This window comes from Colossoma macropomum, unplaced genomic scaffold (genome assembly GCF_904425465.1).
Source record: "Colossoma macropomum unplaced genomic scaffold, Colossoma_macropomum, whole genome shotgun sequence".
NCBI lineage: Eukaryota > Metazoa > Chordata > Actinopteri > Characiformes > Serrasalmidae > Colossoma > Colossoma macropomum.
Window position 1 is genome coordinate 30,822,639 of NW_023494786.1, and position 27,898 is coordinate 30,850,536.

At 40.6% G+C, this 27,898-nt stretch overlaps 2 protein-coding genes across 2 annotated transcripts in view; one reads left to right on the top strand and one right to left on the bottom strand.

The window, feature by feature from the left end:
- Window positions 1–7,551, bottom strand: part of tpra (translocated promoter region a, nuclear basket protein) — a 58,126-nt gene extending 50,575 nt beyond the window's left edge. Inside the window, exons 1-5 of the mRNA XM_036565311.1 lie at window positions 7,361–7,551; window positions 3,189–3,293; window positions 3,036–3,091; window positions 491–587; window positions 288–391 (exon numbers count right to left, since the gene is read on the bottom strand). Of these exons, the coding sequence (XP_036421204.1) occupies window positions 288–391; window positions 491–587; window positions 3,036–3,091; window positions 3,189–3,293; window positions 7,361–7,511 (513 nt within the window). The 5' untranslated portion in view covers window positions 7,512–7,551. The remainder of the gene's footprint in view (window positions 1–287; window positions 392–490; window positions 588–3,035; window positions 3,092–3,188; window positions 3,294–7,360) is intronic.
- Window positions 7,552–8,334: 783 nt separating this feature from the next.
- odr4 (odr-4 GPCR localization factor homolog) lies at window positions 8,335–26,605 on the top strand. Its single transcript, XM_036565312.1, has 14 exons — window positions 8,335–8,428; window positions 11,114–11,224; window positions 11,319–11,456; window positions 11,559–11,654; window positions 14,691–14,797; window positions 15,691–15,727; window positions 15,970–16,098; window positions 17,420–17,515; window positions 17,739–17,798; window positions 17,886–18,011; window positions 19,189–19,267; window positions 20,090–20,272; window positions 25,050–25,172; window positions 26,187–26,605. The coding sequence occupies exons 2-14, from the start codon at window positions 11,126–11,128 to the stop codon at window positions 26,252–26,254; spliced, it is 1,341 nt and encodes a 446-aa protein (XP_036421205.1). The 5' UTR covers window positions 8,335–8,428; window positions 11,114–11,125; the 3' UTR covers window positions 26,255–26,605.
- The last annotated feature ends 1,293 nt before the right edge of the window (window positions 26,606–27,898 follow it).

Sequence of the window (27,898 nt, forward strand, 5' to 3'; positions counted from 1 at the left end):
GATTGGTTGTCCTGTATTGTGACCCACTCAAAACGCAGACTGCCCTGAAACACTCCTTATAACTTCACTGTGAGTGGGCTGCAGGCTGAACAGGTGGATATATGTAAATAATTTTCCTTTTTTAACGACATCACAGAAATTAAATTCGGAACAGGCAGTTTTGGCAGCTTAGTTTCCATTTATGGACTGAGAAACGAACGAAATGCTCTGAAACTTTAACAGCGTTTACACACTGCATCACACTCAGTATCACACCAGTGTTATATATAGGAGAGTAACTGACGCACCTGGATGGACAGCTCAGATGACTGGAGTTCGTCCAGTTTGAGCTGAAGCTCGTTCCTCGTCGCGCTGGTTTCCGCCAGTTTGTCACTGAGCCGTTTAAGCTCCTCTGAAGAAAAAACAAACACGCACGTTTCAAAAAACGACCACACGGCCGTATCAGCTGAAGAATTAATGATACAGATTTATTAATAAAAAAAAGTCGTACCGCTAAAGTTTTCCACCTCTTGTGTTTTCTTCTCAACCGAGCGGGACAGCTCTCTGTTTTCAGCCTCAAGCTCATATTTGGCTTTTGTTGGTTTACTCTAAAACAGACATACTGTTATAAGAATAGCAATAATATTATTATTACTGCTTTACAAAATAGACACTTGGACTACAATCTAATTTACATTAGGGCTGAACGATGTGGGGAAAATATTGAATCGCGATTTTTATTGCAATGATACTGATATTTACTTTGGCCATGAAGACCAGAATATCCACCTTTTTAGGCTTGGCCCCCAGAGCATAGTGTGCCAAACTGCCAGTAAGTTGTGGTTGTGATGTCATTCGATACAGCATCAAAATGTTCTGTTGTTACAAGCTTGACATCGTACCAATAGCAGAACCCTTTGCGGTACCTTATAGAACCATATACAACACATTCTCCATCAATCTGAAGAAGCATTTTACCCATGCATCGAACTTTTTAAGCAAATGGGTCTTTAAGTGTTCATGATTCTATATGGAACGACTGTCTTTACTAAAGAACCATCTTTTTTAAGAACCTTGAAGGTATTATTAAAAAAAAAAAATGCAGTTCTTGCGATTTGAAAATTGTCTTAAATTGCGATTTCGATTTGAAAACGATTAATCGTTCAGCCCCAGCTTACATAGCACATTTTAATAAATAGTTCTTCATGGGGATGCTCCGATCACAGATTATACAAACCTACACACGCACACACACACACACACACACACACACACACACACAGTATGGACAAAAGTATCAGTCTGTGGGAATTTGTGCCCATTCACCCCTGAAACTTCACGGTTGCTTCAAATTTGGCCAAAGAGCACAATTTTTGTCTCATCTGACCACAAAATCTCATCCCAATTTTATCCAGGACCAGACGTGCTTTGACATGTTTTTTCTTCAGTAATGACCCCTTTCTAGCCACCCAGCTCCCACACAGACAGGCAGAGGCAGAGCTCTGGATCTCACTGATTGGAGCACCTTCACTCAAGTCTCAGCCATTCATATCTGTAGCTCAGAGACCCCTTCTTAGTCTGATGCTGAGTTTTGAGGGACGGTTTGTCCGGAGTGCCTGAGTGGTATGATGCAGCTTCCACTTCCATCTGATAAATGGTGCGCAAATTAAGCATTCAAACACATTGCAAGTGCGCTCACCTGCCTCACACTACTTAGCGCACAAAACTACAAAACAGAATGGGGAACTTCTGTTGTAACTGGGAAGCTCTTTACCAAAAAAACAAAACTGCTGTGATATTATGCTGCATACAGTCACTGTTCAAAGAATAACAAGTATCTCCAAAATGTGAAGTTTACTGCAGTGCGCAAAAACCTTCTTTACTTTCAATTCAGGCTGGACAATAAAACAATAACGATAATTATCGCAATATAACTTTTCCTCGATAGAGCGATACGACATGTTCGATAAATGTTCTATATAATACACCATTCTCACACTTCCATGTTCAACAAAAGCCTTGGTGGACAGTCATATTTTAGTATTAGTGCATTCCCAAGCAACAAAAATGAAAGACAGAAGTGGGTTCATGTAAATTACAGCCCTGATTTAAACGAAAGTAAACTGAAGCTGTGAGGCATTGGAGAGCGGGAGAGCGCTAGCTTTCCAGGCCAGCTGTTTTTAGCAGCTGGCTAACTTGAAGCAGCGCTCCGTCACTGCACAACACGGAGAACTGATGATGTTGTGGATCAAACACGACACAAAAGCACCGCTTTCAGTTTAAACATACCTAAAAAGAAGACTCTGTTTGTCTGGTGTTGATATATTGAGGTTCACCACTTAAACTACTACGATAGTATAGAGGAATCCAGTCGTCGCTAGCTGGTGTCTGAATGCTGTGATGTCATGTGTAGCGGGGTAGCCGAGCGCTCGGCACCAGCTAAAAATAATCTGTTTTCTTTCTTAAATTATGACTATTACAAAATAGCCGTGCTTTTCCAGCTGGTAAAAACAGCTCACCAGACACTTTCTCCCACTCTCCCATGACAGATCTGTGAAATGTTCCACTGGTTGGTGAGTGTTTGTCATGTTCTGACCATAAAGGATAGTTTAAAACAGCAATTAACCACCCAGGAGCACAAACAAGCCTTCAAACTTGAAAGAAATAATGATTCGACATTTATCACGGTATGTATCGATATCAAACGATATGAATTTTGTTTATCGTGATAACATTTTTGGCCATGTCGTCCAGCTCTACTTTCAATGTAGGTTAATGCAAAGAGATTTTACTTCACAACATTTTGGAGCATTTCTACTGGTCTCTTCACACAATGTAGGATAAAAGACAGCTGTCATGCTCAAATGATGGTGAAAAAACACAAAAATTAGATTTTTTTTTTTCTTTGGACAGTGACAATATGTGTGTTTCCAACTGCTGATCTTTATTACTAATAATAATAATGCAGATTTCTGCATATGCAGCTGTTATGCATTGTTATGCGATTCACTTGCTCAAATTAAAGACGAGCACAAGCGTAAAAGCCAAGCCTTCACCTGCTGTGATGATCCCTCCTCCTCTTCAGTGTCCTTCAGCTTCTTGAGCTCTTCAACTAAATGAAACAGCGATGTTGCATTAATGGATGCATTTTGATGCTACACTGTTCAATAACTAAAATCCTTCATAAAGACTCTGATAACTGGACTTACCGAGCCGGCTGTTCTCCTCTTTGACAGTCTGGTACTCTTTACTGTTGGACACGAGCTGCTCCTGGGTGTCTGTCAGCTTCTTCTCAACATTGAAAAACTGTTGCTCTGCACAAATACAAACACAACAGGTCACAATCATGACAAATATAAGACTTGATTTGATCACTGAAAAGGCACCGTGTCAAATGATTCTAAATGACTTATAATTTTTACTAATTATTTTTATATTCTTATATTTCTAAAAATATTTTATATTTTAAAAGGAGCTAAAACTGTTTTTTTATCAAGTTTACCACCTAAATTGGGAGTCGTGATCACTCTCCACTGCACCTCAATGGTTCAACTATGAAGAGAACCAAAAGCTCCAACTTCCACGGTGTGCACATCACTGACGACTTCACCTGGATCCACAGCACCACCTGCCTAGCTAAGAAAGCCCAGCAGAAACTTCCTGTAAAGGATGAAGTGAACAAACCTCCCCCTTCCATCCTCACTACATTCTACAGGGGGACAGTAGAGAGCATCCTGACCAGCTGTCTCACTGGCTGGTTTGGAAACTGCACCATCTCAGACTGCAGGACCCTACAGTGGATTGTGAGGACAACTGAGAAGATTATCAGGGTGTCTTTACCCACCAGACACCTCCGACCACAAGCACTGCATTCACTAAGGCCATCAGCCCCTCCCACCCCTCACATGGATTCTTCACCCTACTGATAACTGGCAGAAGATACCAGAGCATCCATTCCACCACCTCCAGACTCCGCAACAGCTTCTTCCCCGAGGGTGTCCATTCCATCACCTCCAGACTCCGCAACAGCTTCTTCCACGAGTTCCATCACCTCCAGACTCCGCAACAGCTTCTTCCACGAGTTCCATCACCTCCAGACTCCGCAACAGCTTCTTCCACGAGTTCCTCACCTCCAGACTCCGCAACAGCTTCTTCCACGAGTTCCATCACCTCCAGACTCCGCAACAGCTTCTTCCACGAGTTCCATCACCTCCAGACTCCGCAACAGCTTCTTCCACAGTTCCATCACCTCCAGACTCCGCAACAGCTTCTTCCACGAGTTCCATCACCTCCAGACTCCGCAACAGCTTCTTCCACGAGTTCCATCACCTCCAGACTCCGCAACAGCTTCTTCCACAAGTTCCATCACCTCCAGACTCCGCAACAGCTTCTTCCACGAGTTCCATCACCTCCAGACTCCGCAACAGCTTCTTCCACGAGGGTGTCCATTCCATCACCTCCAGACTCCGCAACAGCTTCTTCCACAAGTTCCATCACCTCCAGACTCCGCAACAGCTTCTTCCACGAGTTCCATCACCTCCAGGCTCCGCAACAGCTTCTTCCACGAGTTCCATCACCTCCAGGCTCCGCAACAGCTTCTTCCCCGAGGGTGTCCATTCCATCACCTCCAGACTCCACAACAGCTTCTTCCACGAGTTCCATCACCTCGAGACTCCGCAACAGCTTCTTCCCTGAGGTGGTCAAATTACTAAACGCACCGATCCCCTCAACATCGACCACTGCGCTCCTGCACTTTAACCTTAAATAACTATCAACTATTTGACAGCTGCTATGAGACCTCAACCTCCTGCGCAGTTTACAGCTGTTCCGTCATGCTGCTTGATGCCAATCCACGCAAATTCATGAATTAATTTTGAAAAAAAAGCCTGTTACTCTTTACATTGTGTGTTAATTTAATGAAGAATAGACCAAAAGAAACTGCCTAAAATGACTTGGGAAAAAAGTCTGGTTCCACTGACTTATATTAAAAGTAACGTACGTTTTTCCCTTCTCCTGTAAAGTCACCATTTTGAAGATACAAGGTTTTGTTCCGACTATATCCATTTGAATGTATTGCTTTGGTATCCTGTCTAGTATTGATTGTCTGGTGCATTTACTGTATAATCTGCGCTCATCTGACACTGTTGTGCATCTGCACTCTATGTACACCTGTGTAACGTGCTGCTGCCATGTTTTTGTGGCCTGACGCTCCAAAGTACACAAGTTATATAGAGAAATACAACTAAGAGCACTTGACAATGAATTAGGTGTTGAAGCTCTTATTTGAGAGGACTCTAACCTCACTGAACCAGCCTTCAGCTCAGAGGAAGCTCTGACTGACCGGGGGTAAGGATCATTAAGGGTAAGGATCATTAAGGGCGTTTTCGTGGACTCGGACCACTGAGTCATGGTTTCTTTTGCACATGTGAACATGCCAAACGAACTCAGACCCTCTAAACAGCCCAAAAAACGAACCGAACTCAGTTCGTTTTGTTTGTAGTTCGTTTTGTGGTTCGATTGATTTGTACATTGTGAAAACAAAACGGCCCCAGTCCGCTTTAGCTTTGCTTTATGGTGAAGACCTCGAGGTCCATCGTACACACAGCCACAGTCTTCAGCACTTCAGCAGGCAAAACAGACCAAGGGTCATTTATAAGGTTCTACTCAGGACAAATTCTGTCTGTGATCTGCGACAAGACAGCAGCCCTGACATATTAAAGCGATCAGATGCGAGAGCCCGCGTGATTTTACCGTCTTAAAGGCTCAAACTGGGCACGCAACACAATTTTAAGCTGCTTTCACACTGAAAGCTGAATGAATGAAGATTCACCACTGACGCGGAGTTTCGCCGGGTGGAGCTCAGTGAGGAGCATTTTTCCAATTCTACGTGATGCACTTCGGCCGACCGTTTCAGCGCGGCCAATAGGAGAGCAGCAGGCGGGTCTGGTGGTTCCTCTCGCCACCCGAAAGGTCAGATTTATCAGAGAACGCTGCCCACTTTGTGAGCACCGCGCCCACCGTGAGTGCTGTGAAAGGGGTCCGAGTTCTAATGGAGTCGTGGTCTGAGATCTCAAAGGACCAGAAAGAAAACCGAGTCCTCTTTATAGTTCACTTACATTGTGAACACAACTAGAACTGAGGTCAATCGCAGTTGGTTCCCTTCCAGGTTCACTTTAACAGAACTCAGTTCGGTTCTTTTAAAACGAACCATATGTGAAAACACTGTAAGAGACTTCATAGCTAAAGGCCTTAATCCTCTCCCTGCATGTGTAATACAGCCAGACATGGCTGACGAGCTCAATACCTACAGACTTAATGAAGATGGTCCATCAAGGGTTCTCTAGAACCACGAGTTCTCTATAGAAACAGTTCTTTAAATTGATACATTACGTGCTGTACAGTCAAAGACGGTTGTTTAAGGATTCTTTAGTAAAGAAAATGAACACTCAAAGAACCTTTTGCATGATAAAGAGTTCCTTGCATCATGAAAGTGTTCTTTAGATTGAGGGAGAATCTGTTATATATGGTTCTATGCAGAACCTTTCTGAAAAGCGTTCTACATAGCACCAAAGAGTCCTTCTATTGTATCACGCTTGACATTGTAACAATAGCAGAACCCATTTTTGGTGCTCTATAGAAGCTTTTTCAAAAAAAGGTTCTATAATAGAACCATATACAGCAAATTCTCCATCAATCTGAAGAACCCCTTCACAATACAAAGAACCCTTTAATCATGCAACAGGTTCTTTGAGCGTTTATGCTTCTGCATAGAAGCTTTTTCTTTAATAAAGAACCCGTGAAGAACCATCATTTTTAGAAATGTAATGGTTCCGCATAGAACCTTTTTGAAAAGGGTTCTGTTAAGCACCAAAAGGGGTTCTTCTGTTGTATAGCTAGCAAGCTTGACATCTTAGCTATAGCAGAACCCTTTTCGGTGCTATAACCTACAGAACACATTCTCCATCAATCTGAAGAACCTTTCTCATCATGCCAAAGTGCAAAAGCATGAAAGGGTTCTAGACAGGACTCATGATTCTAAACAGAACCACTGCCTGTAGCAGAGAACCACTTTAAGCGCGTAACCAACGCTGTGCCCATTCATTTGAGGGAGCTGAACTCGTTCGAAGTTTCCGTTCCACCTTAAAGGCGGCTGAATGTAGCTGCAGCACCATTTAAGGTGGAACGGGAAATTCGAACAAGAAGGTTGGCGAATATAAAGCCGGCCAGGTGTTCACTAGAGCAGCTAAGACGTTCACCTTTCAGTGAATAAAACGATGTTCTTGGTTCTTTAGGAGTAAGCTGACCCACTGTTCCTCGTTATCTAGCACACCGGTTCAAACCTAACCCCCCTCGTTAGCCTGTTAGCCGGTCCGCTACTCACCGCAGTCGGTCTTGTAGCGCTCATGGGTCGCTTTGAGCGAATCCAGCTCCGTCTGCTGGTCCGAGAGGAGCTTCTCGAGCTTGTTCTGCACGGCTTTGGGGAGTTTGTTGATCTCCGTCCTCTCCAGCGCCTGCTGCAGGAGCGCCGCCATCGCTGACCGGAGAGCAGGAGCTGAACGTTAGCCGGAGCGTAAGAGCCAAACGGGGCGGAGGGTTTAGTCCTGTTTCCGTCGAGCCCTCGACCACTTCCCCTCGAAACGGAGTGGGTATCTCCACTCGCAGCGCTGTTAAGATTAACCGTCTTACATCGAAAATCGCGATTTAACACGTATTCTAATATAAATACACACCGGTCAGGCATAACATTATGACCACCTCCTTGTTTCTACGCTCATTGTCCATTTTATCAGCTCCACTTACTATATAGGTGCACTTTGTAGTTCTACAGTTACAGACTGTAGTCCATCTGTTTCTCTGATACTTTGTTAGCCCCCTTTTACCCTGTTCTTTAATGGTCAGGACCCCCATGGACCCTCACAGAGCAGGTACTATTTGGGTGGTGGTTCATTCTCAGCACTGCAGTCACACTGACGTGGTGGTGGTGTGTTAGTGTGTGTTGTGCTGGTACAAGTGGATCAGACACAGCAGTGCTGCTGGAGTTTTAGCTCTAACGTAGGCAGTGTCGTTGGGCACCTCTGGTCCCACGTTTGCTTGCTGTCTGACGAGCATGTATTTTGCGAGGGAACGCAAAACATTTGCGAGAGAACGCGATGTCATTAACTAACCACGGCCCCTTAGGGGCTCCGTACTTTTTGTTGGTGGCCCCGTTACTTTTGTTTTATTGTGAATTTGTGATTTTGAAGACTGAATAAATAAAAGTGATCGAGGGCGCGAGGGGAGGAATGGAGCGGCCCTAAAACCAAACAGTGACGACACATTTCTGAGACGGCACGTTTCAGCCGTCCAATCAGGCCTCGCTTTTCCCGGATGACGTGTCTTTCCTGCGGCCTCATACGCAGCTCAGAGAGCAGCTGGAGCTGAAGCAGCTGGACATTAAACAGAGAAACAGGTCAGAATTCCGGCTTTACTGCTTTCTCTGCTCCTAAACTGAGGACAGTCCGGTTAAACAGACCCGGACTGTGTGAACGAAGCTGCTCTCGTTTTAACGGTCATTTAATTCACCTTTAAAAGCGTCTTTCTGTAAAGGGCTTTAAAGAGAGAGGCGCCGCGTCCCAAATCGCGCACTAGCACACTAAATAGTGTGAGGGAATAACGCGTATACCATGTGTATACACATATAAGTGCACTCATTAGTGTAGTGTGTGAAGGGCAGAAGTGTGTGGTTGGGGACGCGGCGTGTGTCTGAGAGTGGAAGTGGGTTTAAGATCAGGTGATGTTCAGAAAACTAACACGACTCCTATCCTGGTTGTTGGTTTCACACTGAGCGTGTGTTGGAGCTCAACAGCTGGCCTACACAAACATCCTGGCCAGAGTTTAAACTCCTAAAAAAGATGGTTCTTCAAGGGTTCTTTAGTAAAGAAAATGGTTCTGTATAGAGCCACGAACACTCAGAGAACAATTTACATAATTAAAGTGATTCTCAGATTGATAGAGAACGTGTTGTATATGTTTCTATATAGAACCTTTCAGAAATATGTACACCATGTATATGTTGTTGTATATTAGGACCATGAACACTCAAAGAACTCTTTGTGTGATTAAATGGTTATTTGCATCATGAAATGGTTCTTCAGATTGATGGAGACTGTGCTGTGGATGGTTCTAATTAGAACCTTTTGGAAAAGAGTTCTGTATGGCTCCCAAGGGATCTTCTGTTGTAAAAATCTTAATATCATAATAGAAGAACCCTTTTCAAAAGGATTATTCGTTCTGTTAAGCACCAAAAGGGTTCTTCTGTTGTATAGCAAGAACCATATACAGCACAGTCTTCAACAATCTGAAGAACTCAAAGAACCCTTTGCATGATTAAATGGTTCTTCGCATCATGAAAGGGTTCTTTGAGTGTCCATGGTTCTATAAAGAACCATTTTCTTTACTAAAGAACCCTTGAGGGACCATCTTTTTAAGAGTGTACGGCTGGGCAGTATGACTGTATATATCATTATCATGATATAAAACATCACAATACACTTTTCTGAACGTATCATGTTAACCATCAGTACTTGAACGCTGACCAACTGCATGTTTCATTAAAAAGAGAGCAAAATTAGTCCAGTTTAACTGTGAAATATTGAATAAAATAGTTTTATTCATAGTTTTTATAGAGTTATTTATGATGTAGCACTACTACCCAGATAGTAAGAGGTAGGGGTGGGAATCTTTAGGCACCTCACGATTCGATTCGATTACGATACAGAGGGCTGCGATGTGATTATAAAACGATTATCGATGCATCTTTTTTCTCTATACAGGATTTCTATCTTCCTACTGTCTGAGGACTTGGTAGGTTTAAAGCAAAGTATTTGTAATGATCCATAATGTAAATGCATTACGGATCATTACAAATACTTTGCTTTAAATATCTAAAATATCTTTTATTAATAAATCAAATGGAAGTGATGTGGCAAGTAAACTAGAAGATGCGAAGATGAACTCGCTTCTCTTTCGAATTTTCCCGTTCCACCTTAAATGGTGCAGCAGTTGCATTCGGCGCCTAAGGCAGAATTTAAGGTGGAACGGGAAAATTAGAACGAGAAACTGGCGAATGAGAAGCGACTTCAGCCTCGTAAAACAGCCGGATGCTAAAACATTTTACAAGAAACTCTTCTAGTTTTGAAGAAAAGTTTCCTGAGAGAGATGGGAGGAAAGCGGCTAAAGCTAAAGCTTAAAGCAGAGCGAAGTAAATCTGCGCTCTTGTTTATATTGTTTAGCCTATACTAGGACATTAACGCGTACTGGACATTAAATGTTGTGGCTCCAAAGGTGGTTTGACTTCGTTGAAAGGCAAAATGTCTCTTCTTATCATTTGTGTTGTGACTCCTGACCTAACCTGGCTTTAATGCAACTTTGTAAAAACTTTGTAGGTTAAGTGAGTAATTTTAACAGCAATATTTAATAAAGCTGGTTATACAGCTGTAACCAATCTGGCACAGTGTCAGCATCAGCATGTTCAACTACATCAATTTATATCAGGCCTTGTCTTTAATTGTTTTCTCTCAGTTGTTTGTAATTTAAAGATTAAATTATGAGATTAGAAACTAGTTAGACTTTGTATGCAGGACAGTAATCTGGGTGGTCCAAGGGTGGACCAGTTGTGGCAAACAGTCAGCAGACTGATATATGATTGCTATCTGGGTGGTATTTAATTATTTATTTTTTTTTATTCACATCCTGTTCTGCTATAAATCCAACTAAACAGAACTAATAAATCTTTCACATACAGTTAGTCAGTGTCCTAGAAGTTCTGCAATATCCACAATATGCTCAAAAAAACATATTGTAACATATTGTGACATAAATTATCACAACAATGATAAATATTGTCATATTGCCCAGCCCTATTATAAAGACAACTAATTGAATCCCGTTTAACTGGATTTAGTCCATCGAAATATGTTACAAATTGAATAAAAATGGTTGTTTTCTTAGTATTATGAATATTATAAAATCATAATAATGTTATATTTTTGCCGCATCAACTACCTCTAGTTTAAACTTAATACGTAAAGTCTGAATGAAGAAACTAAAGCGTTTTACAGCATGTACAAGTTATCAGTGTCCATTTCTTCTGCAGGTTCTGGTCAGAATGGGCAGAGGCTACACTGTTGAGGAGTCTGTGGAGAAATATCTCGCCAGCCTCTCAGCAGCTGCTGGATCCTGCGAGACGGGACTTTTGATTGGCCAGGTGAGAAGACGTTATATTTTTTATCATTTTTATATATTTCAAATGTTAATTCAAAATAGTTGAATGATGAAAAGTTCTCTCTATTTACTCTCAGTCCTCAGCACAGAAGGACTTTGTGGTGCTGGCGGTGAAGACTCCTCACAGAGAGAGCGAAGGGGGCTCAGACAGCCGGAGAGTCTCAAGCCCGCTGGATGATATTGATGCAGACTGGGTGGCTGAGCATGCCAGGCAGGTGAGCAGCCTGTGAGAGCTGAGACTGCCAGTGTTGTGGCTGTAGGTTATTTTGTTTTAGGGATGTCACAGCGCCTTTACAGCCTCATTTTGCTCTTCACAGGTTTCTCGGATGTTACCTGGAGGTGTGAACGTCCTCGGTTTGTTTCTGATCACCCCTCCTGAGCTGTCAAAAGAAGCGCAGAACACGCTGAAAAGGGTAAGAGTTCATTCAGAGAAGGATCACTGAAAGCAGTGTAACGATTTTATTTTAAGGTGACTTAAAAGGTCATTTTTACTGTACTGTGCAAAAGTCAAAGACCACCCTTCATTTCTTTAATTCCCATTTAAAAAGTACAAGTTATTCATTTTCCTGGGACTCCTAACAACCACCTGGAAGACCTGGTCAACACCAACACTGCCCCCATCAGATAAACATCACTTAAAGCTTTCATCTTTGAGAGAGAGGAGAAAATCAAGCTGCTTCAGATCTGAAAACATCCACAGGTGTTTCTGTCCATCCTTCCACTGTGAGAAGACGACTCAGCGCTGTGGGTCTGAAAGGATGTGTCGCTGTCAAGAAGAACCTCGCTGAGAAAAGGAGATGGACACATCAAACAAAGAAGCTGAACGACGGACTGACCACCCCAGAGTCCAGACCTCAACACCACTGAATGTGTTTGATTACTTCAGAAAATGATCAACCAGCTTCTAAGACTGAACTTTGGAGGTGTGTCTGCAGATTCTTTGAGGAACTGAAAGTGAGTCTCCTGAAAAGAATGGAAGCTGGAATAAAGGGACAGTGGACACAGGAAATACTGAACAATGAGATTATATTTAGTATACATTAATATACCTTTTCTTTTTTTCTCCTGATACTGAAAAACAAATTACTTAAGAGGGGTCTTTGACCTTTGCACAGTACAGTATGTGTTCATATTGTGAGAGTTACAGACAGTTAGTATAGTGTAAGTATGTTTTGTTTTGGACAGCGATGATGTTTAACTAAGGCACTGTTTATATTTAATATTAACATCTGTCTTGAGTGACCTTGTCATAAGTGGACAGTGTGATGACAAACTGTTTACACTTGGCATTTCCATGCATCTCAAATGTGTCACCAGCGACCACTAATGGCTGGATTTCGTCTGCCTGTAAAAAGTGAGTGGTCAGCTCACCTTAATCATTTGATTACATGGCTTTTCTTGAGTTGACTTGACTTGAGGACACCAGAGTTCACCCAACCAAAACTTCTTAATTGAATCAAAAATTCTCCCAGCTACAGTTTCTAGCTCTGCATCTCAGTCAGATAAACAAAACTGAATTTGCGTTTATTTACTCAGTTTCTCTACTAGCTGGCGCTCCTTCTATCACACAGTCCCATCTGGCATATTTTCCTCTTGGGTTTCCAGATATGGACAGTTAAGGTAATGCTGGGATTCAAACTCACAACCTCCTGACGTTGGGGTGAATCATTAGACAGTTGCACCAGATGAGACTAAGCCATGCTTTAAAGTCAAAACAACAAAGATTTTCTCCAGTTTATTAAACATTTGCAGACACACAATCTGAGCTGCTTTGCGTGTTCCTGAGTGGCGCAGTGGACTCAGCCGTCACCCCAACAGGAGGTTGTGAGTTTGAGCCCCAGCGATGCCACAGCCATCCATAAGTAAATACCCAGGAGGAACAATGTCTAGCAGGTCTGTGTGATGGAAAGAGTTCTGGCTAGTGAGGAGGTTGAGTAAACAAGTCAATTTTATTTACCTCACTGAGATGCAGAACTAAAAAAATTAAGAAAAATTAAAATTACCTTTTGACTCAACTAAGAAGTTTGAGTCGTGTGAACTCTGCTGTCCTCAAGTTGAGTCAACTCAAGAAAAGCCATGAAATCAGTTGCTGTGTCATTTTGAGTTGAGCTGACCTCTCATTCATAACACTGTGTGCATATTTACTACGTCAGTGTCTCGAGTGCTTGTTTGTGTAAACGTACAGGCTGATACACATGTTTAGATCACAAATATGCTGTCAATGCAGCTTAGTTATGTGGTTATATGCATGCCTGGCCACCATAACAGGTGGTTTGAGACATATTGGACCCTGTTCACATCTTTACTTAATGCTGTCTACTTATAATTGGACCACCCAAGATGTATGTTAATGCCAGACGTAAACAGGGCCTAAAGGACAACAATACAGACTGAACTGGTGAACACAAACACAAAACTCCATCATGGTTAGTATTAAAAAAGCATGTATAGTTTATTGAGATCTTCCCTTTAGCGTTAGAATAACATTATAACACAGAAAACCCTTTACGTTATGCAGTGGACTCATGAAAAAGAATTCTGGGTAGCTCCGCCCCCCTGTGCTACAGTGTTTATTTCATTTAAGATTGTGAGTTTCTGCTGATTGTTTGAGTTGTGTGGTTAACAATCAAATAATTCAGTTAAGCACTGTGTAACTAAAACTATTGAAGTATAAAATTACAACATAAAATATAAAATAAAAAGAAATATATTTACCCCTTAAAATCAGTATCAGCCACGAAACGTTCATAACGGTGCAAATGTAGTGCAAATGTAGCTTCCTGTAATGGTGAAGGATGTATATCACTGCTGTTGGAAGAAAACCTCATATCTCCATTTTTGTTGTTTTTCAGTTTTTGACATAATTTAAAAATACCTGTTACACTTTATATTGTGTGTAAATTTCATGAAGAATGGATTAAAAGAAACGACCCAAAATGACTTGAAATAATGCAAACATACATACATATATCTATATATATCTATCTATTTATCTATCTATCTATATATATATATATATATATAATGTATATTTGCATGCATTATTTCATCTCATACTTTGCATCTATTCCATTTACTATGTTTATTACTTTATTATCTTCATTATTCATTTTAGTTTTATTTAAACTTCATTTAATGTTTTATTACAACTTTTGTTTTAATTAACTTTTAATTTTCTATAAAGTACTTTGAACTGGCCTTCTGCCCCAGCTCCCCCGCGACCCAGAAGGATAAGTGGCTTAGAAAATGTGTGTGTGTGGTGTGTGTGTGTGTGTGGTGTGTGCGTGTGTGGTGTGTGTGTGGTGTGTGTGCGTGTGTGGTGTGTGGTGTGTGTGTGTGTGTGGTGTGTGTGGTGTGTGTGTGTGTGTGTGTGTGTGTGTGTGTGTGTGTACTTTGAACTGTGTATGCTGGTGTGCTGTATAAATAACCTTGTCTTGTCTTGCCTTCAGCTCATCTTTGCTGTGGATAAATGCATATCTAAGAGCAGACTGTGGGATCTGTCCGAGGATGACGTGACTGACCGCGTCACACTGCACATCTGCTCCAAGACGAGGAAGTATCCTTCATAGCGTGAAAGAAGAACAAAATACTCAGGATTCTTAGTCTTCTGTGAGTTTGCAGTTACCTGCTGTAAACGCTGCTCCTCATCTGTGAAGCAGAGTAGCAAATTAAAGATTGTTACCTCTCACTGGCCACTTTATTAGAAACACCTACCTTGTATTTCGACTCACTGGCCACTTTATTAGAAACACCTACCTTGTATTTCGACTCACTGGCCACTTTATTAGAAACACCTACCTTGTATTCCCACTTACTGGCCACTTTATTGAAATCGCTTACCTTGTATTCCCACTCACTGGCCACTTTATTAGAAACACCTACCTTGTATTTCAACTCACTGGCCACTTTATTAGAAACACCTACCTTGTATTCCCACTTACTGGCCACTTTATTGAAATCGCTTACCTTGAATTTCCACTAACTGGCCACTTTATTAGAAACACCTACCTTGTACTTCCACTGCAGACTGTGGAAGATCTGTTGCTACATACAGGGCCGCTGTTGTCCAGATAGTATTTGGGTGGTGTTCCATTCTCAGCACAGCAGTGACACTGACATCATAGTGTGTGTGGTGCTGGAACGAGTGTATCAGACAGAGCGGTGTTGCTGGAGTTTTCATACACGTCAGTGTCCCTGCTGGGTTGAGAGTGGACCACCACCCAGAAATATCCAGACAAGAAACTGACCACTGATGAAGGACTAGAGGATGGACAACTCAAACTGTACATCAGTAGATGAGCTACTGTCTCTAACTGTACACCAGCAAGGCGGAGCTACAAGAGAGGAGTTTCTATAGCACTTAGTATTCCATCTGTTCCTTACGGTCAGTGATTTCTATCCTGTACCATATTTCTGTAAATAATCGCTCCTTAATTTTACTGAACACAGAGCTATCTGCAAAACATATGATGTAAAAGACCCCAAGGTAAGAGGTCCTAGTCCTGTTTTTCACCAACAGATTTGATGTATTTGACCAAGCAGTTAAAGGTTTGATGTATAACTCCTTATGTCTTATTTAGCTCTTGTTTTGAACTGTAAAAAAAAGTTTAAAGTACCTTGAGGTAATGTTGTGAAAGTGTCCTTTACAAATTAAATTCATTTTTAATGAGCCTTCTCCACTGTGACTCTGCCTAATTCATGCACTTCTGGGTGAATTCTCATCTTTAGTGTTCAGCAAAACCTGCAGATTGGAAGTATCTGTCCGGCATCTCGTCCTCCTGGCCCGTGCTGACCTGCTCTGTGAAAGTGGACCTGCAGATCCCAGTGACTGAGTCATCGTCAGAGAAGTGTATAAAGGTGAAGTTCAGTTACTCTGAGCTCAGAAAAACACACAACACTCTCAGCTTCTGGGCATTCAGTGTTTACTATGATTATTCAGTATCTATTGTGAATTATTCAATATCTGTTATTAATTATCCAGTGGCTATTATGGATTATTCAGGAACTACTATAAATTATTTAGTGTCTACTGTAATGATTCATTATCCGCTATGATTTATTCAGTGTCTATTATGAATTATTTAGTATCCACAATTAATTATTCAGCATCCACTATGAATTATTCAGTAACTACTACGGATTTCCAGTTTTCACTATGAATTAATCTGTGTCTACTATGAATTATTCAATATCTATTATGAATTATCCAGTGGCTATTATGGATTATTCAGGAACTACTATAAATTATTCAGTGTCTACTGTAATGATTCATTATCTGCTATGATTTATTCAGTGTCTATTATGAATTATTTAGTATCCACAATGAATTATTCAGTAACTACTACGGATTTCCAGTTTTCACTATGAATTAATCTGTGTCTACTACGAATTATTCAATATCTATTATGAATTATCCAGTGGCAATTATGGATTATTCAGTAACTACTATGAATTATTCATTATCCACTATGAGTTATTCAGTGTTTCCTGTGAATTATTCAGTAACTACTATGAATTATTCAGTATCTACTACGAATTATTCAGTAGCTACTATGAACTATTTAGTATCTACTATGAATTATTCAGTATCCACTATAAATTATTCAGTATCCACTATAAATTATTCAGTATCCACTATGAATTATTCAGTATCCACTATAAATTATTCAGTATCCACTATGAAATTATTCAGTATCCACTATAAATTATTCAGTATCCACTATGAATTGTTCCGTATCTACTATGAATTTTCAATATCCACTATGAATTATCCAGTCTATTATGAATTATTCAGTAACTACTATGAATTATTAGTATTTACTCTGTTTTATTCAGTATCTGTTAGGAATTATTCAGCATATACTATGAATTGTTTGGTATCTATAATGAATTATTAGTATTTGCTTCGTATTATTCATAATCTGTTAGGAAATATTCAGTATGTACTATGATTTATTCGGTAAGTACTACGAATAATATAGTTTCACTATGAATTATTTAGTGTCTACTATGAATTATTCAGTATTTCCTGTGAATTTTCAGTATCTATTAGGAATTAATCAGTATCTACTATGAAACTTATGAGAGAGAGGAACTGAATTGTAGGCGTGTTTGTCTGTTGTTAAATGTTTGGGTATTAATTATAATATATAAAACGAATTAAAAATATGTGTTTCAGGATGGACTCAGGAGGTGGGCTAAACAGATTGAGGGTGGTCTTTGTCTCATTAATGGCAGACCAGCATCAGACGACTCAGAGCTTCTGTCAGGATCGGTGAGGAGCACCTCTCCATCTTCTGCATGGTTTTATTCCATGACAGCCAACGTTTCCAAATTAAAAGATTAGTTAGATAGTTAAATTCCAAATTAGCGAAGAAAATTGCGTACATTTAGTTTTTTGGCCAGTCGATTGCTTTAACATAATCTAGCACATCCATAAATGTTATTTTGACAATGTTTTGATTGTTTGTATTGATGGTGCCTGTTTGTCATGGCAGAAAAAGAGCACGAAGACGAGCCAGCAGCAGACGCTACAGGCGCAGATTCTGGTCTCAGAGGTGAGTAGAATGCACATTCAGGTGTGTGAGAGTGTTTCAGTGTTTCAGTGTTTCAGTGTTGACGCTGTGTGTAAATGTCTGATGCAGGAGGATCCTGTTCAGAGGTGCAGCGCTGTGGTGCAGGCGAGCAGCGGGTCAGTGCGTGTGAGAGGGACCATTCACTGCAGAGCATACAGCCACACCAACAAGCCCAGAATCAGACACGCTGCTCAGGTGAGGGGTGTCTTTATATTCATTCTGCATCAATTTCAGAAGGAACACACACTCACAGAGCACTTTATTAGGAACACCTCCTTGTTTCTACACTCACTGTGCATTTTTTTAGCTCCACTTACTATATAGGAGCACTTTGTAGTTCTACAGTTACAGACTGTAGTCCATCTGTTTCTCTGCATACTTTGTTACCCTGTTCTTTAATGGTCAGGACCCCCACAGAGCAGGTATTATTTGGGTGGTGGACTATTCTCAGCACTGCAGTGACACTGACATGGTGGTGGTGTGTTAGTGAGTGTTGTGCTGGTACGAGTGGATCAGACAGCAGTGCTGCTGGAGTTTTCAAACACTGTGTCCACTCACTGTCCACTCTATTAGACACTCCTACCTCGTCAGTCCACCTTGTAGATGTAAAGTCAGAGACGATAGCTCACCTGCTGCTGCACAGTTTGTGTTGGTCATCCTCTAGTCCTTCATCAGTGGTCACAGGACGCTGCCCACAGGACGCTGTTAGCTGGATATTTTTGGTTGGTGGACTATTCTCTGTCCAGCAGTGACACTGAGGTGCTTAAAACTCCAGCAGCACTGCTGTGTCTGATCCACTTGTACCAGCACAACACACACTAACACACCACCACCACGTCAGTGTTACTGCAGTGCTGAGAATGATCACCACCCACATAGTACCTGCTCTGTGAGGGTCCTGATCATTGAAGAACAGGGTGACGAGGTATGTAGAGAAACAGATGGACTACAGTCTGTAACTGTAGAACTACAAGGTGCTCCTCGTGTGCTTGGTGGGTGTATATTACAGTAACAATAATATTTAATTTTATTTACTAGTGGTTTGGAACTTGACCCACTGATGTTCCACTCTTCTTCTGAATCAGATCAGTAGATGGCAGCAAATCATTATCTTTTATAATACATCCATTTTTCTGTTTTTGTGTCATGTACTTGGTCTGTATATTGCCTTGTTTGCATGCATGTGTACATGCATTGATATGGGCTTTAGTACAGTGGTCAATACATTTCATTAGTGACTGGGTGCCTTCATGATTAATACATCCAGCAAATGACAAGTCTGCAAATATGCTCAGAATCTGTGATCTAATAAATAAATGCCTTCAGTTCTGTTCTGTGGGTTATAAGTACATAAGTGTTTGTTACTTTATAGGCTATTAAGAGGGACGTAGTGAACACGGTTTCAGACCGGGTGGAGATGCTTTTGGAGGATCTGCAGATGAATGAAGAAGGTAACAAGTTCACAGCTCATTCACTTAAAGAAATTCAGTAGAATATTAGGCTGAAAACGTCCAAGATAGACATTAAGATGAATCGAGAATAACCTAAAGAGAACTAATTGAAACTAGGCACTAGATGGCGCCACTAGCATTTGCAATAAAAAAAAAAAACAGTTCCACCAATTTTTCAAAATTCCTGCATAATCCAGGTCTTTTAGATAGTTTGGTGTGAAATGGTTCACTCTAGAAACATTTTCAGATGTTATTACAGTGGTGGTGATAGGAACCAGGGGTCACCATGTCTACAACACAAATATAGCCATTTTATTTACTATCCAAAACCACCTGTGAACCTGCACAAATTTTTAATATTTTAATGTTGATAATAAAAAAAACCTTCAAAACTATCATAAAACAATGTCTCAGATATCAGTCAGTGTATTCACTATTTTAAAGGTGGACGTCTGGTTCCTATCAGAACCACTGCGAAGAATTCTGACCCCAGAACAGATCATTTCACATCAAACCACTCTGAGTGACTTGGTTTACATCTTAACCATTTAATTATTCCGAAATTTTGAAATATCATTGGAATGCCCCTTTAGGGAGGAATACTAAGAGAGCATCATTAAAATGTTTTATTGTTCTGATCAGCTGAATATGACGAAAGGGAGCGTATCTTGTTAAGTAAATTAGTGTTTACGGATCAATCCGATAATATGGCAGTATCAGATTTGCAAAGCTGAAATGGTAAAGTTGGAGATGTTCCTATTTAAGAAGTAAACAGATTCCCTTCCAGGTTAAAGTGATATTTTGTCATATTTTACTGGGCAGGTCCTGCCAGTGAGCAGCAGGATCTTCCTCAGCGAGTGTTTGCCCCTCTGCCCGGCTCTGGCCTGACCGTATGTGACTACATGTTCCCGGACGAGACTGCCACAGACGTAGCTGAGCGGCTTAAAGAGATGCTGGACTGGGAATCAGCCGAGGAGGACATAGACACCAGTGTGGAGGCTCCAGGTAACTTCTAATGGAGATAATGGTTTTATTTTGATCAGAGAGTGAAGCAGTGAATCAGTGTTGTGCGAGTTACTGGAAATTAGTAGTTACAGTTACTTCTTTCAAAAGTAATTGAATTACTTTACCAGTTACTACATATAGAACTAATTAGTTACTGGGGAAAGTAACTTTTGTGGTACTTTTAAATGTTGACATTCTAACTGCTGATATAGGCTGCATGTCTTCGAAAGCCTTGGCTGCTTGGAAGGAAGGGCTCCTTGTTCAGCAGCGCTACCGTTGGGGAGCTTTGTAGTAGCATGTTGTTCTGCCAGGTGCTTCAGAAGATTAGAATTACTATTCTTTGATGTGGATAAAGTTCGCACACCTGCACATGGACTATCACTCACCAGTATATGCTTGTCCATTATTTTGATGAGGGAAAATTAATGCCCATTTGACCAGGACAGCAAGCTTACATTCACACTGTAACATTAGTGGTGTGAGTGTATTAAGCACGTCAGTGTTGCTGATAACAGGCCACTAGAGACCTGATCAGAATGTATTCACGCTATGTTTTAAACTCGCGTCTGCTGTTAAAGAAACATCACTTTACTGGCCGTTCGGCAACACTTCTGTTATAAAACGAGCATTATTACCTGGTGCTGAAGAGGTAGTGTTTGACTGCTTTAATCTGCCAAAACGCTTATCCTTCTGGGCCGCAGTGGGCTGCTGGAAGGCAGGATACACCCTAGACAGGTGGCCAGTCTATCGCAGGGCAGACAGACAGGCATATACACTCACAATCACACACACATTCACACCTAGGGGGAATTTAGCATGTCCAATTGGCTTGACCGCATGTCTTTGGACTGTGAGAGGAAATGTTCTTGCACATTCACACCTAGGGGGAGAGGAGAACATGCAAACTCCACACAGAAAGGACCCTGGTTGCCCGGCCAGGGATCGAACCCAGGCCCTTCTTGCTGTGAGGCGACAGCGCCACCCACTGCGCCACCGTGGAAAAATAAAGGAACAATAAGTAACACAAAAGGAAGCACTAAAGGAAACGCTATGAATGAGGATGATTTGTCATTGTTTTTAAAATTCTTTCATAACGTGGACTCACCTGAGATGAAGGCTCAGATTGCTTTGCAGTTTCATCATGATGATGCACAGGCCCACCAATGGGCAGCACCGTGTTTAGAACATGTCAGTCAGAAGAACTAACCGTAGAAGAAAAAGATTTGCGTGCTCATTGGTTAAAGCTGCTGAGTTGCTTGTTTTCTGCTGGAAAGGTCAAATGCTTTATTTGTTGTTATGACCTGAAAGTTATGCTGTAAAATTATAAATATGCATCAGAATAACAGCTGCATTCCAGCTACAAACTGAGCCAGTTTGAAACGAAATCATACATTTAAACGAAATCAAAAATCATAAATCATAAATCATTTAAATTCATCATTGAAAGCTTCGATGAATCTAAAAATATGAGTTGTCCATATGGCTCTAGTTTCCATTCTGCAGCACCTCGTATTGACATAATAGCGCTTGATCCTCATCAGAAAGAGCATTTATTACACTTACCAGTAACTGACCTCTGACTCCCACATCGTTTGAGTGACACTGATAACACTGCCAAACGAGGAGAGGGTGATCACCTCTCCACAACACAGAGGGCAGTATAGACACTCCGTATCACCCACGTCAGTAGGTGTCACTGTACAGTTCTTATAACATTGTCATACTGGTTGCTTTGTAAATTTGAAAATTATTTATGGCTCCTTTAAATCTGAAAATGTGAAGGTGTTCAGTCGTTCATTATCAGTCATCAAATTCTGTTCAGGTCTTCTGCTGCTCGCTAACAAACCTGTAAAAATTCAGTTTCTGTTTAGAATTCAGTTTCAAATGGTGTGATAGATTCAAAATGATGACATTCAGATTCAGATTTTTTGCATTCAGATACACGTTTCTAACGGCATGGATCCGACTCCATAAAACCAAGGCCATGTTTTGGTGCTTAAAGGAGTAGTTCAGCAAAAATCACAGATCCCCCACCCCAAATCTAGTTGACCAGCCCAGACGTTATCGTTGTCCGGAGTTCACTTCTTAATTTTACATTGGAGCTCTTGGGCAAAATTGGCAAAAACACAGTCAATTCAGACATCATGATGGCAGCTACTACTATTTATAGCTCTTTTGTCCATTTGTTTAGATAACAGTAAATACATCACAGTCTTCGTTCACATTACCAAGTTAAAGTGGCACTAATCTGATTTTTTTGCCCTAATGTGACCGAAATCTGATATTTTCAGAGCCGTGTGTACACACAAATCTGATCCTTTCAAACTTTTCAAATGAGAGCTGAGACACTTTCACATAGGCTGTGGTTCTATATCAGATACTTATCTGATTAGTGGGCTTATCTTACTTATCTGATTGCAGCCTTAATGAGATCAACCAGAGTTAATGTTAATTTTTTTTTTTGCTTTTGCTACATTGTGCATGCACAAGTGTTAACATTCAGTGTTAATGAATCAGTATCATCTATCCTGAAGACCTTTTTTGCCTTTGTCTCACTCTAATCATGAGCAGCTGACAGTCAAGAGGGTCACTCCCCCTACAAAAAGTCAGAAAGATCAGATTTGAGTAAAAAAAAATCAAAACTGAGCAGCACCAAGGCTTGGGATGTCTACGTAGCCAAACAGTGTCAAACAGTAGAGTTGCACTTATGATTCATTTTCATGGCCAGTCCTGATTCCAGTTCTTCCAGTCCTTGCATGAAAAATAAGTAGCTTATTTAAGTAATATGAATCAAATAAAAGTGCTACGTGGAAAGTTAGAGGCGACTGGCTTTTCAGCACAATGAGTTGTGTATAATGATGAGCATTTTGGTGCAGGTTTAGCAGCAGCTTTATCCACTTATACTGTTTTGTGTCTGTCCTCTTATCCGGTGTCGACCAGAGGAGGATGGGTTCCCCTTTTGAGTCTGGTTCCTCTCAAGGTTTCTTCCTCCTGTTGAGGGAGTTTTTCCTTGCCACTGTCGCCAAGTCTTGCTCACTGGGGGCGTGGACCCGGATTCTCTGTAAAGCTGCTTTGTGACAACATCTGTTGTAAAAGGCGCTTTATAAATAAATTTGACTTGACTTTCAAAGACAGTGCGAGATAAATATACAGCACAGATCTGCCAAAGTACAAATAATGGATTGGCTGATTGCATATTTGGAGCAAAATTCTGCTGATTCTGTGCATCGGAAACAACACAAGCAAGTCAGTTTGAGATTATTTAAAACGGTTCAAGGCAAATGTGTGATGATTTAGATAAGCTTGATGCTGATTGGTGAGGTATAAACTACGTTTCTAAAAAAAGCCCGTTTCAAATGTTTTACTGTTTTAGTGATGTCATGGAAACCAATGCATTCACATATATCAAGCTACAGCAGTTTAGCCCCGCCCATTCATGCTGAAGTTATAAGATGCGTTTCAGCCCAAGCTGTTTTTTTTAACTGATTCAAGGCAGCCAATCAGAACAGAGTTCATAGAGATATATCAGTCTTTGGCCCAATCCCATTTCACCCCTCGCTTAGCCCTTAGCCTTAGTCCTCTGTTAGCCCTTAGCCCTTAGCCCTTAGCCCTCTGTTTTGTGCGTTCACATCAGGGGTAGGGTGTCCCAATTCTTCTTGAGATGGAGGGGTAGGGTGAAGTGTTAGGGCTACTGGACCTCCAAATGGAGGTTTTTCAGAGACTCCAAACAGAGAGTTATGAGAAAAAATGAAAAACCGGCAAGACGGCTGAACAAGAGACCAAAGAAACCAATAAATGTGAGAATTTACTCTGTTTAAAATTTCCGATAACCACTGTATTATCTTAGTTTAATGTCGTTTAAATGTATTATGGTTGTTTTCTTCATAACAAGCATAAAAAATCACTAATAGCATGCTAATGTCTTGGTAGCTAGCTAACTAACTTTCCCGTTCCACCTTAAATAGTCCAGCAGTTCTGACGCCTGAAGTGCCAGAATGTAACTGCTGCGCCGTTTAAGGTGAAACGGGAAAACTCGAACAAGAATCTGGTGAATATCTGACTTCAGCTTCATATTACTGAAGAATTAGGGGTGGGTAATAATAAATAATTGCCCCCCTCTTTGAAGGCAGATGATGCCCTAAATGTAACTAAAGCCCAGCAGTGAGGAGCTGAACTTTACCCTCCTCTGCTGTCACTGCAGACGGGCAGGGTCACCTACAGAGCAGCGCTAGTAGCTGTTAATGAAGTAATGCTCTTTTTATTTGAGGGTCCCATTTCATAGGGAAGATTTCAACCACTACCCCTTATAACTCAGTTCCAAGGGGTTAGGGTGACACTCGAAAACAAGGGGTAGGGGTAAAAAGAAGAAATGGGACTCGGGCCTTAAAGTCACAGTAAAAAAGCCTGTTTAATTCTAAGGGATAAGGGATTAAAAAGAGGTTCTAAAGGATGAAGTAAACAGGAGTGTTGGATATCGGCCCTTTAAGGCCCTAGAAGGATGTGCTTAGAGGGGTTTTTACAGAGAATAGTATTACACAGTCATCTTCAAGCCAGCTGTCGTCACTCCTACTCCCTTCCTCAAATTCTGAGCGCTGTGTTAATGTTGACTGTGCACCCTGTTTAAACCGGTTTGAGCAAAACCTTACTGATACATAATTTTCCCCAACTAAAGACAGGATATGTTTTGAGCCTCTGGCCATATGATAATCAGCCACTGTAATAACAAAAGAAAGAAGCCGTGGAGCTTCCTGTCCCATTAATTGATTGTTTGTTTCAGCATGTCGCTCTGCGTCTGTTTTGGAAGCGGATGATGGACGTGATGATGGAGCCGCTCAGGATGTGCCAACAGAATCCAACACTGAACCAGTGAAACAGCAGAAAGCTTCACACTACTATGCTGGTACGTTGAAGTAAATAATGACTGCAGTACCAGTAAACCTTTACGAAACACAGCTTGAGCAGAAATATAAAAGTAGCTCAAAAGATTCCAAATTTTTTTTACTAAATTTCTCCATAATTAAATAGCTGAGATGGTGATAGGAACCAGACGTCCACCCCTAAAAGCCCCCTTTTAGAAAGCTATTACATTAAATGGTAATGAATACACTGCCTGATTCCTGAGACATTGTCTTTATGATAGTTTTGAGAAGATTTTGGCCAAAAACATATTTTTAAAAACCTGTTTATAGCGTAGAGGTCAAGATAGCCCCCAGAGAAAACCTAACTTTTTCAGATTTTCCACTATTTTATCAGCATCAACACTCAGAAGACACGTGTAGGATCACTGGATAGTAAATGAGAAGGATGTTTGTAGTGTAGACATTGCATCTCCTGGTTCCTGTCATCACCACACCTATGAGGAAATCCTTACAGTGGACCATTTCACATTAAAACACTTTGAACGACTTTGCTTACATCTCAGTGACCTACGCTGAAAATTTGAAAAATGGGTGGATGTTCATTTGGTCTCACAACAGCATCGAATGAATGAAATGAACAGATTCTGCTCGGAGTGTCCCTTTTTGTTCCTATATATAAAATTATCTATCTATTTTGTTTTATTTTATTTTATTTTATTTCAGCTTTCTTTATTTTACGTCCTCTTTTGATTTAGGTAGCTTGTAGTGAAGTGCACACTGAACCTCATTGTACTTGTACAGTGACAATAAAGGTGTTTGTGTTCATATTGTTGTTATTGTTTTTAAATCCTGCCCATTCATTATTTCTCATCACTTCTGTGTGGCAGAGCATTGTAATGATTTACAGACAGTGAGTCATGTTAACGACAGGTTTGTTCCGTGACCGAGGGCGTGTCTTAAACTTATCACGAATTCTCATCATTCCTGGAGCCCCTTTCACACAACTCTCCCTCATTCATCACTGACTGACTCTCTCTCTCTCTTTCTTTCCTCAGGTGTGGCCGTGGCAGCTGCTGTCGCCCTCCTCGCCACAGCGACATCCCTGCTGTATCTTAACGAGTAACCATGAGGACGCTCACAAACAAGGAGCTGTTCATTTCAATGAATCTAACTTGGGCAGGATCTCAAACAGCTCCTACTCTTTAAGCTCATTGCATTAAAGGGCCTTAACTGCTCATTGTAGTTAAGTGTTTTACACTAACATGCTTTAAACAGCTTAAAAACTCTGAAGGTCTCAAAGTAGTTTTATACTTACCACTTAAAAATTTCCCCCTAGTGTTTTTGTGCAGCTTAATTAAAGGGGAATTCCACCACTTTTTGAAAATGTATGAGTGAGTTAGTCGTTGAGATGTAAACAGAGTCATTCAGAGTGGTTTGGTGTGAAATGTTTGATTGTAGAGACTCAGATTTCTTTTCAGTGGTGGTGATAGGAACCAGGGGTCACCATGACTACAACACAAATATAGACATTTTATTTACCATCCAAAACCACCAGTGAACCCACACGAGTCTTCTGAGTGTTTATATTGAATGTTGATGATGTCAAAAAGTGGAAAACTGAAAAAATAAGTTTTCCTTTGGGACTATTTTGCCTCATAACACCCTGCATGTATCCCGCCGCCATGAAATTGACTAAAATAAAAATATAAAAATAAATTTTAAACCAAAACTTTGTCACAAAACTATCATAAAACAGTGTCTCGGACATCAGGCAGTGAATTCATAACCATTTCATGTAATATCTCTCTGTGAGGGAGCTTTTAGAGGTGGACGTCTGGTTCCTATCACCACCACTGTGAACAATTCTGACTCTGTGAGTTTCTCTAGAACAGAGCGTTTCACACCAAACCACTCTGAATGACTCTGTTTACACATTTACTATTTAATTATGCAGAGATTTTGACAAATTTGGTGGAGTTCCCCTTTAAGGACAGAATTCACTTAAGCTGTTTTATCCAAGTGGCTTCTACATCCAGACATTGGGCCTCATTCACTAATATCTTCCTGAGTTTGTTCTTGAATGTGTTCTTGAGGAAGGTCCTAAGAGAAAGTCTACATCAGATTCATGTCGTGTTCTTAAACCTCTGAACTGTTCTCACCTTTGTGCTCTTAAGTGTGTGAAGATTCTGTTCTTACCTAAGAACAAATATCCAATAAGAAAACACTGGTGAATGTCAGGATCTTTGTGAAAACTGTGTAAGTGGGTTTAAGAAGGAATTTCTTCTTAACAACGGTTGGTGAATGAGGACCATTGCATTGTATGTCTAATAGAGAGCTAAATGACTCCCTGTTGGACTTGCATTCCAAAGTTTGGAATCACCATTTACATCTCTGGAATCACAGTTTTCCTTAATATGGGAACAGTTTTGTTTCCGGTGCATTGTACAAAATGATTCTGATATGATGAAAGTACTCTACTCTGTTATGTTCAAATAAAGCTGTTTAAAGTTAAGAGATTTCCAGAATGATCAGCATAACCGAAGATAATTCCATAATGAGTCAGAAAGATGTTTTACATTTGAGAATTAAATAAAAAAATATAATTTAGAATCCTTCGTATTTGAAAAGTGGTGATTGGATTTTGAGCTGGACAACACATCAAGAAAGTACCATAAATAGACAATTACAGGATATTATTTATCATTTAATAACGTCTAGTTCGCAAAAAATGAAATATTGAGGAAAACGTCTAAAACATACATAACAC

What these genes read in the sequence shown, in the direction of transcription:
- odr4 (XM_036565312.1), top strand. Translation starts at nt 11,126, where the DNA reads ATGGGCAGAGGCTACACTGTTGAGGAGTCTGTGGAGAAATATCTCGCC. An exon ending in CGCAGAACACGCTGAAAAGG is followed by an intron (nt 11,655 to 14,690) that starts GTAAGAGTTCAT and finishes TCTTGCCTTCAG; the next exon opens with CTCATCTTTGCTGTGGATAA. An exon ending in CGCAGATTCTGGTCTCAGAG is followed by an intron (nt 17,799 to 17,885) that starts GTGAGTAGAATG and finishes TGTCTGATGCAG; the next exon opens with GAGGATCCTGTTCAGAGGTG.